Source organism: Carassius auratus, chromosome 19 (assembly GCF_003368295.1).
Source record: "Carassius auratus strain Wakin chromosome 19, ASM336829v1, whole genome shotgun sequence".
Classification (NCBI taxonomy): domain Eukaryota; kingdom Metazoa; phylum Chordata; class Actinopteri; order Cypriniformes; family Cyprinidae; genus Carassius; species Carassius auratus.
The window spans coordinates 7,428,595-7,442,151 of record NC_039261.1 but is presented as its reverse complement, the minus strand read 5'-3'; the positions used below and the strand labels follow the sequence as shown (position 1 = coordinate 7,442,151).

The 13,557-nt window shown below is 37.0% G+C and overlaps 1 protein-coding gene across 6 annotated transcripts in view; it reads right to left on the bottom strand.

The window, feature by feature from the left end:
* The window catches only part of csmd3b (CUB and Sushi multiple domains 3b), a 373,951-nt gene that overhangs the window by 156,863 nt on the left and 203,531 nt on the right, over window positions 1-13,557 (bottom strand). For all 6 annotated transcript variants that reach the window (XM_026288598.1, XM_026288599.1, XM_026288600.1 and 3 more), the window contains exons 8-10: window positions 11,549-11,636; window positions 10,185-10,309; window positions 1,965-2,086 (exon numbers count right to left, since the gene is read on the bottom strand). In XM_026288598.1, coding sequence (XP_026144383.1) covers window positions 1,965-2,086; window positions 10,185-10,309; window positions 11,549-11,636 — 335 coding nt within the window. The remainder of the gene's footprint in view (window positions 1-1,964; window positions 2,087-10,184; window positions 10,310-11,548; window positions 11,637-13,557) is intronic.

Genomic DNA, 13,557 nt, shown 5'->3' with positions numbered 1-13,557 from the left:
GTATAAACACAAGTGTTTACAATGTGAAATATACTTAATTACAAGAATTAAAGTGTGACAAACTGCTAAATATTCTATATGATGATTTTCCCGCTGGCTTGCTGGAGCTTTGAATTCATGTTGGTAATGTTGAACTGCCTTTAGCAGCCTCCCTTCGCTCTTCAAGTGTGCCGACAACATTGGATTTTGTGTTATTTATGTTAGATCTGATCGGGTAAAATATTTTTGTTAGCCTATTCTAATTCTAAGAATGTGGAAATTTTGTTGTAATCACTTTTTTTTTATTACTTTACCTATAGAAATACAAAAACATACTACCAAGACGACTAATTTCAGCAAATCATCCACTGACTGTACTGTGGATTGTAATGCATCTATTTGTTAATGAACGAGCTTTGGGAACTGTGGTCTCTACTCCAGAACGAGGTACACAGATTGTGAGTGATGCTGCAGGATGGTGGGAAAACACTGAGCGGATTCGCGGAATCAGCAGATCTTTAACGGAGCAGTAACAGAACACTCTGAGCTCAAGTGATATTATATATATATATATATATATATATATATATATATATATATATATAAAATATATATATATTATTTATACGAAAACACTCTTTTAAACCGGTACTTTTTAGTGAATTTGAAACAAATCTGAAAATGTTATTAAACTTTGTCTCATTTTTGCTACAAAAAGTATCCATATTTCTACACATTTATTCAAGTATTTCTTCTTCAAACCCCAAACAAGTATTGATAGAACTGAAATAATTAAGACAAATCAGAATGCCTTTTCATCACAGAGTCTGCGATGAACTGATTATCTCCCGGCACACATTCACACACTCATATTTCTCCCCCTCGATGTAGCTGTTGTAGAGGTGCATCTCAAAATGTTGGAATTAAACTGAAGTGGGGCTATAAAATCCACAAGAGCAATAAAACAGACACTGTTCACCTTTACACACACATAACGAACAAAGCCCATCATGCAGTTCCCTATAAAAGTGTAAGGTCTTAGTGAGATAGAAGGGATGGATTGGGAGCTGTTTGTAGGGGCAAGGCCAGAAAAACACAAAAAAGGACAAGGGATGAGACCAAGAGCAATAACACAGAAGGAAGGCCAGGAGAAGCAGGGCGGTCAAAGGAGCATACGCCCATGCTCTCTCTCTCTCTCTCTTTGATACAGCGACAGCATTACCACATGCCTCTCATCGCATACAACATCTAAACAGTTTAAAAAGCTACTGTACACTATAACGTATATATACAATTTGTGGCCTGTAATGTTTTTGAAAGAAATCTCTTTTTTTATGCTCACCAATTTGACCAAAAACACAGTAATAAACAGTTACATTGTGAAATATTATTATTGACTATTCTTTGTTATACATTTTAAAATGTATCATTCATTTGATAGCAAATCTGAATTTTTAGCACTCATTTTACACTCATTAAAGTCTTCAGTTTCATATGATGCTTTAGAAATCATACAAATATGTGCTCCAAAAATACTTCCTCTTATTATTATCAGTTGAAAATGGCTGTGATGCTCAATAGAAAGTCTGAAGAACAGCATTTGTTTGAAATAGAAATATTCTGTAATAATATAAACAATTTTTACTGTCACTTTTGATCAGTTTAATGTGTCTTTGCTAGTAGGAAAAGCGATATGACAACAAAGCGATATCTAGCGATATGAGTGAGTAAATAGTAATAGTGAGATCTCAGTATCATGTGAAAGATGGAAACTTTATTGGACAAGTTAAATATGAATGGGTGATTTTTTTTTGCTTATAATTATGCAATTTAATTCTAAAAGATGCCTAAAAGTCATTCCTGTCAGTGACGCTTGGCTTCAAAAGTTAAACCTGTGAATGTGCCGAGTAAAATAACGAAAACTTTAAATGTTATTGAATATAAAAGTCATTAGAGCATTATCAAACACATATCTTTGCTCGTACCTTGTTTAGGTTGCTGGCTGTGATGATCCACACACACTGGGAGTTGCTTTCATACTGAATGGGAAAATTCGGTGAGGAGAACGTCCCCGACGGACCTTGAAGATTAGATCCACAAGTTTTTACTGTAAAGAGGAGAGGGGGATAAAAAAAAGAAGAGAAAACAGTGATCAGTGAAACAGTGAAAATCAGGAAAGTGTCTTTTCTCTTCAAAAATACGTCAAAGTCTCAGATAATTGGTTTCAGCTGCGGTCAGTGGGCACATAATGTTTTTTGCTATTGGTTCAATAATTAAGTAAAAAAAGTCTGCGACCCTGTCTCTAGGGATTGAGTTTCACTTACCGCTCATAATGTTTTTGCGGGATTTGCACGGCTCATATTGGAATATAAGCCACAAGCCTCCACCAGTCATCTATGACCCTCTTAATTCGTCAACGATTAGCAATCCAATCAAATCCTCAGATGACTAACTTCATGCCGGCTAAACGAGTTAATTCGAAGCAGGCTTAGCCAAACACACTTGGGCCTGATTCGTCATCTTAATATAGAAACGTCAGTTATAATTTGCTAAGTAGACACGCTCTGGTGTTTCTCTCCTAAAGCCAGTGACAGTGATATCTAAAAATTGACGGCTGCAGGTTTACGCCTTCTCAAATCCAGCCTCTTGTATTTTTTGCTGCATTTATCATGGTTGATGTCAAAGTGACAGGGCTTTGATGAAAAGACAAGGAGGCATTATCGCCAATGGCAGCAGGTTTCACTATCGGCTCCTGACATCTTGATTGCTTTTGAAAATGAATAACTCATTATCTCAGGCAAGCGCAGGGGATCCGTGAGGCTCCTTCAGGCCCGAAAGCATACTTTTTCCTCTGAAAGTCATTCTCTCGTCAAGGGGCTCCTAATTAGAGAAGTATCCTGTGACAAGCCCTCTCCAGTCATGCATCCGTAATAAACTTTAGCTTGAACTGATGAGGTGTTTGCGTGAATCACCTATCAACAGTCATAAGGGAGGCATACCAATAAACCTATGTGCAGCCAGTAAAGAGCTGAGGGCAAAATTTGTGTGTATTTGTTTATTAATAATAACATATTATGAAGCTTGGCAGTTTGTGAACTATTAACTCATGTTACAGATGTATTTTTTGACTCATATGCATTACATGTACTGTATAAACAAACACACATACACACATACAATATTTCATTTTGGACAGCAAGTGGTACCAAAGTACAATAAGTGTTCATCATACAAAATTGAATCTCAATGGCTTCATGCTCTCGACAGGCAATAACTCACTATGCTAAAACATTGTGGTTGGCACGAATCATATTTATCCCTGTTGAAAGCAATCTCTTGTTTAATGTAGTCTGAGTCACATTTTCTCATATTTTTCCACAACCCAATTTAAAAAAAGTGAAACTTTCAAAAATAATGCATGGTATTTTAAAACATTTTTCCCTAGATTAAATAATTGCCTAATAAATTAATTAAATGATTTTAAAAAATTGAGAAATACACACATATACCGTATATCTTTTTTCAGCATATTAAATAAATAAACCACTAATTTTTGTATTTAACTAAGCATGTAATAATTATGCTAATAATTCAAATAACTGTGATTAATTCAACCAGTCATCAGAACGATACAGCAATAATATCATATTTTCTTTACATAACACACATAGTATTTTTGTTTTAACATCGCCATCTTAGGTATGCATGATTACACAGTTACTTCATTTCATTAATTTCATTTTACATTGTATCTTCCCAACTGTCCATGACTCCATCAAAACACATTTCTGGGTCACGACCCTCCAGTTGTGAAAGACTGTTACATATTAAGAGGTCTGTTCTATTAAGGCTTTAGAAACCTCAAAAAAAAAAAAAAAGGAGGGGAATGCTAAGGGAGGATGTCAGGTGTCGGACCCAATAAATGGATGAACTCAAATTTACGATTAACTGAACGTACCCCCGGGGTGTTAAAAAAACATAGATCCAGGCAGTTTTCTGCATGATTTCATGTAGCATCTTCTCAATTAGTTTGTGCAGCCTGTAGCTTCAGGAACAAGCAGGCACCCAAGTGACATGAAGGTAGTGATTTAATCGAGAGCTAAAGGTTATGTGCCCGCTGAGAGATAGTCACACAAACTTCACATGTGTGCGAGAGAGACAAAGTTGGGGGCGTGGATTCATGCAGAAACACATTTCTGATCCATACTGAGAGGTGGAGTGGGTAACATTACAGGGGGATGGGAGTTTTGTATGCCTGCGCAGTAGGTGGTCATGTTCTCTGAGCGTGTATACTCCCAACGAAGAAGGCAGCTGTCTAGATAACTGTAGACACTCCTTAACACAAATCTGACACATCTTTCCACCTACTCTTCTAAAGCACTGATTTTTGAACAGTTTTTTGTTCAATATCTAGTTTTATGTTCCTTCAACAATTTATTTGACAATGAATCTGCTTAATATAGCAGATCAAGCAAATTTGACAAATGAATGTTTGCTTTTTGTTGAGAGAATATTGGAGGAATAACAGAATTCCAAGAGGTCTGAGAATTCCTACAATAAATCACCAGCGTTATTCTTTTTTTTTTTATGTGAGATCCTCAACAAATGTTCTCTAGACTTGATGCTTTAGATTATAGAACAAGTATAAATGAATATCAAGGATACTCGAGAACAGATCACTCTCACAGAAGAGAAAAAAAGGTAATACTGCGGATTGACTTTGATGCTTTTCTCACCTCTATAAAAACCTCAATGGCGAAGTATTGTGAGAATTTAAAAGAAATTAAACTGAACAAAAACAAACATGACACTGAGGATTATGTCCGGAATGAGGTATTACCTTAGGACCATGCCTCGGCAACTAAAACCAGTAGTGTGAGTGACTATAATACTCATAAGCACAGACCACCTATTGTCGCACCAGACACATGGGTGCACACAGTGATAGCCTGAGTTACTCCACTGGGAGTGACTTCACTTTGGACAGTGACTCCAGTGCCCAAGCATCTGTTCCTTTTTTGGACCAACAAGCCCCTCTTCCATGGCCCCTCTTGACGGGGCATTAGGACATCAAAGAGAGCAGCCACGACCACTGACTCTGAGCTTCTAAAAGAGGCAGTAATGATAATTCCTTCTGAACTGTCCGATGATCAATTGGTGTAAAGGGCTAAAGGGCTATCATTTGTTATTACTAGTGGTGTGAATATGTTCTGCTATAAAGTGGATCTGTTTAAATGCTTTAGACAGTTAAAATTACATTACTTTTTTTTCCAAACCGGCTCCCTGTTCTTTGTTCAAAAAGACTCAGAAGGAGTACCTTCTGTCCGACTATGTCCAATCACACGATTCAAACTTTCTGTCGTGTGGTGTGAATTTTAGAACAAGATGTTTTAAAATTCTGGTGGTAGTTTCGAACACGGATCATGTGCATAATTTGTTGTCTAATGAACTTATGTCTGATAATTTATTAAACCATTTGTGCAGAAAGGACCTTTTTACATTAGAGATTCCACAGATTTTATTACTAAGATCTCTATGTTACGAGTTCCACCTGATACAGTGTTGTTGTTTACTTTGGATATATCAAGTTTGAACACCAACATTACTCATTAAAAGGGACTTAATGCCATGAGATATTATCTTGCAGAATGTGTTGAGACTTCGTTTCCGCCATCGGACTTCCCAGTCAAGATGGCGTCCTATGATTTATAATATAACTATTTTAGATTTGACAATGATTTTTACCTTCAAGTGAATATTTTTAGTACTAATTTAGTTGACAAAATAAACTGCTCTATGTCTCTTTGTTCTATTTATTGGACAATAAATGAAAGTACATGTTTCTGTTTGTTTACCTTCTGTATTTCTCTCTCCATCGTGTTATCTCATCTCATAATGTCTCTTAGTCCTTCGCACTTTTCTCAAGACGCGCGATACTAAGAGCTACAACACTGATGCGGTGTACACAGAGTGTCCATAAACAATTCACAAGTCCATCCCTGCTGTTATTCCTGTCGCTAGGTCTCAGTGTTGTTGTACTGTTCTTACATCCTAGTGACAACGACTTATGGACAAGCCGGCAATTTAAGAGCTCAGGGAAGCGGTCCAGAAAGCTACATCAGTTCTCACAGTGACGTATATCTGCGCATGCTTGTGCCTTCCCTGACAGCTCAATTACGGCCTGCTAAATGAACGGCCTTGGCTTGGCTCTCTCGCCTGTAGCAAAGCAGCCAGAGAGAAATTATCTATAAAATTAAAGGACAGGATGAGCAAACAATTCGTTACTTGGCCAACGATAGCCTGTCACATTTTATCCCACCTTCACTAAACAATGACAAGAACTCTTGCTTGCGAAAGACTGACGTTTATTACAATCAAAGCTAAATGCAAAGAGAAAAAGAGAGAAAAAACTAAACCAAGGATATAACTTGACTTGACATTAATGTGACTGCCTACTGTGATTCTACCACTACCGAATCTTTTAATTCAACAACACTGACATTTTTCAGAGGGGGGAAAAAAAGCCGTTTAATTCAGCTTTTAGTTCTAAGAATCAAGATAATTGCCCATCGCACCAGATAAAAGAGCAAGCTTTATGTATCCCTTGAATATCCAGCCATATTTGCTGTTTTACACTTCCTGACATTGATTCTGACCTCTGCAGGGAAAATGGGCCAAGTCAGCACCAAACATAAAGATTAGGAGACTCCGAGACATTGGAACAGTCTATACTGAAAAACAATCGCCACCCAGAATGATCAATTACATCATAAAAACCTCGAACACTGTTCCATTTTTCTGCATGCTGGAGTCTTTAAGCCACAAAACTCATAAATTCATCCAAACACACACAAACTCACATTAATAGTCCATCTCAGAAACAATACCTCCTATATAAGGGCACTCGTCCTTCTACAACTAGACCAATTGCCTTTTCTAATTTCAAGAGAAGAATTACCGCACTTGACTCAATACACAATGAAACATTTTTAATTTTCTGTCTTTTTCTATTTGCTGATAAATAAACACAAAATGAATTGCGATGACAAACTGTAAATTGGCAATATATCACCTGTGATTTCTCTAGGTGGCCAGTTGGGGTCGCACACTTTAGTTTTGCTCATAGAGGACCATAACACCTGCAGAGTATGTTAGCATTCACTTTCAGATCAATGGCAGTTGCTTGGCTAGTGCAGAGCTCTCTGGAAGGTTGAAATCTGCCATCTTTGCTCACAGGCACTCTCTGTTCCAGACAGAAGTTTTTGAGCCAATAGTAGTAAATGCCAATGTGACTACTCTGGAATTGGAGAAAAATGATGGCCTGACTGGCTGATGGCAGCACAAGAACATGCAAGCCCTTTTTCATTAGTGGCTATCCAAAGCTGTGACTGAAAAGAAAACGTTTTAAGAGATTGGCCACTGGGAAAAAAGTCTACTGTAATCTAATTAAATACATAAGCGAGGCACATAGTAACATGACCATATGACAGATTAATATCCCATGTTGTAATATCCAGTTGAATATTTTACATCTAATTAAAAAACATGCAAGATAAACTAAAACGTCAATAAAAAGCCATTTATAAACCGTGTCGTTTAAAATAATTATCATTTTACATGCATTGTAATTCTGTAGCTTAACATAAGCCACTGCACAGGTCAAAACAATGCAGGCTAATACATGATAATATTAATAAGAGGAAATTATGTAAATGACATTGCATGGAAACACATCATTTGTGCAGTTTTACAATGTTCCCACCCCTGCGCAACCGGGATTTGAAACTGGCTTGTCACTTCTGCTGGAGAGCTGAACATTAAAAGATGGTGCAAGCTGCTTACTAACAGATTGGAGACTACAATGATAGCAAGATGCCCTTGTTTTAAATAAACACTAAAAACACAAATGATAATTAACTTAATGCTATCGCCAAATGAATTCATACTGTGCTTGTTAAGGATAAGTAACAAGTTAAATAAGTAAAAAACAGAACATCTAGCGATTCCTAAATTTTGACGAAAGTGTCCGTGCCACTCCACTTCATTCTGAGCTATAATTAAAGCGTCCTGAATGATGGAGACAGTTCAATTCTTGTTTGTTTGCCCAGGGCTGCCAACTGACACTTCAAGCCATTAGGGCTGTGAAAAGCTAGAAGTCACTGCTGGCATGCAAATTCTGCTCTGAATTTTACTAGTTGCCATGGCAATACTATCAGATCCAGTAGAAAAAAAAAGTTGATTAGTAAGCTTGTCACAAGACAACTGCAAACACTCCCAAAATTAATTAATATTACCCCTTTTAGCAATAATTAATCTTACTAAGTATTCATCACTTTACGATGGCTGACCCACATTCATAAGAGAGGCTGACAACCTATATAGAGACTGTGTAGGTTTCATCTTAAAAGGATAGTTCACCCAAAAATAACTTTCGCACCCTCAAACCCGTATGGCTTAGTTTCTTCTCTGGAACTCAGAAGGATATTTAAGTAGAATATTAAAGTTGCTCTTCTTCTATACAGTGCGAGTGAATTGTAACCAGGTTTAGCTGCTTAATGTACATAAGTACATATTTAAATATTATGTGCAGAGATTTATTTGATGTCAGCAATGCAAAACCCATAGGTTCTGACTTGTTACATGACTGAAGTGACACACATCATAACAAAATAAGCATAAATGAGATTTGAGGGCAAGATTTTTGCGACTCTTAATTTCAGTACAGTACTGCAGTACCCTTAAAGGGTCAACTTTGTATCTTATCTTTCCCTAAAAGGTGAATATTAGTACATCAGAGCAGATATATTCACAAGTATTTAACCTGGGGTCTGAGTAAAGTCTGAAGTCTTTATCGCTCGAGTCTGAGACAAGTCTCGAATCTTTGGTAACAAGTTATTTAATGGTTCGCTAAAAAATCCCATTCAGAATCCTCATATATTGAATCTTCCTATTTATGAAGCTGTTTTATAGGCTAGACAAAATATATGATTTAAAATAAATAAAAATTGGTGTTAAGATGTACGGTTAATGTACATCCAGCCTGTTATTTATGGGCTATGTTTTAATCCATCACCATGTTAAAAAATAACCATGTTTTTCCGTAATCAAATTCTATAATAAGAGTGTGATCTACCATGACACATAAAGAAATATGTGACACAGATATTACAAAACCATACAAATAAAGTATTTATTTATGATACAAGTCAGAGGTATTAAAATAAAGTTCCAATAGGCGAGGCCCTTTGTTTTTATTCTAACCAGAGCTCTGGACAAAATTTTTTTTTTTTACAAGTATTGTATTTTTACATTTAGATACATGCAAGACAATGTGACAGAGACACATATTGTTTTTTTTCTGTTCAGGGTTTACCTCCAGAAATCTATACTGTTTTAATATTTTACTTGAAAGCATTATCTACTAAAAAACAATGTAGCTACAATAATCAAAACCTTCTCATCTTGAGCAGAAAAGAAAGTTTAAGTTCTATCCTAGCCATCTAACAGCAATTTTCCCAATTATAATAACATGATTCTTTTGAAACGTTCTTAGCCTACAGATTAATAATGATAGATCAGAAACATCTTGTCACGTCTGGTGAAAAGTCAGAGGCATAGGTTATACTAGATAGATAAATTGATGGTAAGAAAAATAGCTATATTTGCAGCATTGTTTTTTTTTTTTTGCTCTGTTTTAGTGAATGTAACCTATAATTTTGCTGCTCACAGTGTTTCTGTTCTGTTGTTAAAATAACCGAGTCGTCGCAGCTCTTAAATGCATCTTGAGAAAGAGAAAGAGAGAGAAAGAGAAAGAGCTGAAGGGCTTGAATAAAGCGCATTTAGCTTTAGATACAAATACTAGAGGATATGTTATGTGGAAGGGTAAATAAGGTATTATGTGACTGTCTGTTGTACATCTAAAGGTACATTTTCTTCTATTTTTTTTCTGAGAGTGTATTGTGTGGTTTCATAAAAGTTGGAATACAGTGCACAAATCATAAATGCCAATTTTGGAACCTTTTAGAGCAGCCTCTGATACTCATCCACTTACATTGTATGGCAAAAAGCAGCATGAACATTCTTGTAAACAACTCTTTTTACAGTACATGCAGTATACCCCTTTAAACTGCAGGACTAGACCACCGATAACTTGAATTTAAACGGAAGCATACACAGATGTTCAGTGTGGTTTGCAATAGACTCACCTCTACAAACAGGTCTATGATCAGTCCATGCTGCGAACACCTCCGCCACTCTCTGACACGTGATGCTTTTGGAGCCCTGGAGAACGTGGTCTTCATCGCAGGTGAACTGGGCCGTGGCACCAATACTGTAGGGATCAGGACCAATATGCGCGTGTGCACACACACAGGATGACAAACAAATCAGATCCAACACAAATCCATTAGCACGGAAGAATAATCAGTGTGAATGCCGCATTTAATTTGATGCACATGGAAATGAGGCTTTTATAGCTAAAACCACAGTTCAGTGGGTTATAACATTGTGTACCATGGCAGCAGTCAGTCTCAGAAAAACACTGTTCGTCTTCCCCCACCCAAAAAAAAAATTCTAATTTCAAATGAAATATACCGTCTACTCTCAGTTCTATGCAACGCACAGACACAAAGAAGTTTGAGAGAAAAGTATTGCAGCATGCACAAGAGGGGAATAAATAAATGAAAGGATATCAAAAGAGCGTCTCATCCTCCTTGCTAGTGTACAATCAATACCGTGGTGCTTCTTGATACTTTATAAAAGTCTAGTTTGAAGCTTCCTCCGTTCCTTCAACCTGTGGTTGAGCAGAACTCGACAAATCCACTCAGCAAGTGCAGACACTTCCACATTTTGACAATCCTACGCCTTCATCTTGTGTGTAAAACCCTCTGCTAACAAACATCAAATGAATTCGCTGGGGTTTTTCTGCAATCCTAAAGCCATGTTACACAAAAACCTGAAATAACATCGGTGTCACACTTTGAATCGGCTAGCACTAATTAGCGGTAAAGCCATGCTCGTATGGTCAGCATCCCTGCGGAGCTGGTATTAGCATGACATTGGGAAAGTCTTGGAAGAGCTTGGTCTGGAGAACATGATTTATATGCTCTGGGAGTGTGAAACAGAGGACACTACTAGAAGATATTCAGATATTACAATATTAATGACGAGTATCTGTGTAGAAGCGCTGTATCCATAATACAGGTTTCTTCTAAATTAATATGAAGGCAGACTGTACATCATCCCAGTTATTACACAACTAATATTACATACTGTATGCGGACATTAAATACTGACTTGAGTTGAAATGATTCAACTTGTCTGCATATAATCTTAAAGCTTCTGCTTAAAAAAAACAACCAGTACAGCAAGAAGACAAACACTTCAACAATATTACAGTATTTTGTCTGCATATATGATTGCGAATGTTAGGAAACATCAGAATATTGTGGCTGACCAGTGAGAGTGTAATGATTAGCATCCATTGCTAGCTTTCTTGGTGGAGAATGCGGGAATAATGGTCACCAGATACCTTCTCGTGAAGCCATAACCGGTACCTAAGTGTGATTACCTAAAGTCGTTGCCAATGCGCTTGCCGTTTTCAGGTTCCCCCGGGTCTGGACAGGAGTTAGAGGCCTGTTTGATCCCTCCTTCGTTTACTGTGAATTCAGAGCACAGTTTACCATTAGACCCATTCATACGGATATAAACATCATATCCTCATGCAAGTCTCATGCAAACGGTTTCACAGAACTGCTGACACTAGAGGAGGGGGAACATAAATGTGAACACAGACAAAGACACACAACGCACACATCCTCGAATGATCTAATTGATAACTTAACACATCCCCACAAATGACTCTCAGTGCGGTTGCCGCTTTGTAATAGTGTGACTACTTCATCGAAAGTGGTGTATCTGCCAAATCCCAGGCTGTATTAACAGCTTTCCATGCTAAATTAAGGGCACACTTTATTATCAGTAGCATTAATAGAAGATTAGAAACTAGTTTGGGGGTGGGGACTATCTTAAGAACTTGAGAAGTGATTCAAGTGCAATATGCCGTTGTGCAGAATATAAATACATATCTGTATATATTCTCTAAAAAGGCTGAGACTGAAGATTGGAGTGGTTGGCATGGGCCATGTGACTAGTCTGAAGATGAGCAATTTTGATCACTTTCTATCTGGGGCCGAGAGGACAGTGTCACCTCTCATTTTCCAACTGAGTGAATGTGACTTCAAATGCAGCCCTTTACACACACACTTGTAGGCATATAGTGTGATGAAATGAATGCACAATTAATATTGCATTTAACCATGCAGTTAAAATATGCTGATTACTACAAAGAGAGATCTTAATATAATGCAAAAATACTTACTATCATCAGCATGCACACAAGCATAGCACTGTAAAATGAGAATGACTCCCTGTATTCAAGACACTCACTTTTTTAGGCATCCTGAACTATTAAAGAAGCACCAATGACTATACAGTGCAAATGCAGAATTTTAAACGTAAAAAAAAATTGTACCATCTTAGTAGTTGCACATATCACCATGTTCTTTGGTGGATGCATTTGCATTTGTTCAACTGTCCCCAAAACTTTTGATTCTTAAGATAATCTGATAAGGAACAGTGGCTTCCTCTAATTTCTGCCAACTGATTCAAACTTGTAAACACCTGCTGGATTTAAATGGGGCTCAAGATGTCCTGTCTCTCCAGAAATAGCTTGCTATTGAATAATGGAAGTGTTATCTTGCCACAGGACGAGAAACTCTCTAAAACTGAAGGATGCTTACTGATTGTGTAATTTATTTGCACAACCTGCCCCTGTTGTTTTAGTAGCACTTTACAAAATTATGCAAATGTTGGGACAAAAAAAGACTTAATTTAAATACTCATGACGCAGTGCCAGTTTTTCTTCTGAAATATTGCATGGTAAAGTTCTGCAGCTGTTTTGTGAATTCATCCCACAGGTCAAGGGTAATGACATACACTTAATGTCAAACAAATGGACAGCACAAGAAGTAGAAAGACATATTTTCTTAGTTTTTAACACGGTCATTGAGTGTCTGTAAGAAAACAAGTAAAAGACAACAAGTAGAGGAAGACAGACTGATGTATTGTTCTTGATTCGTCTCTCTCTCTCTCAAGCAATTGGAAAATTAGCCCCATTTTATGCGGCAATTCACATCAAAGCTGTTAGAACTTTAACTTCAACATTATGTACTTTTCTGCAAAGATTGTCAGTCACCTCAACCTGATTTTCCTCCAAGTATCTATTTTCATGCTTTTTACAGATTCAATCTGGGGTTTTCATTAACTATTAAAGGTTCTAGAAAGGTGCAATGGGAAAATGGAGCATATGCAAATGTCAAACCAATACAAAGGTTGATTTTGTCAAAGCATGGGTGAAACTGTGACTAACATCAAAATGTGATTTTCCTGTATTTTGCATAGCTTTGAACACTGAGGTACTCAGCCCACACTGTGACTAAGTTAATTATCATTTATATTCATGCTATTAATCCATGCTTACTATTTCAAATCAACTCCCACTTTACCTGCCAATTAACA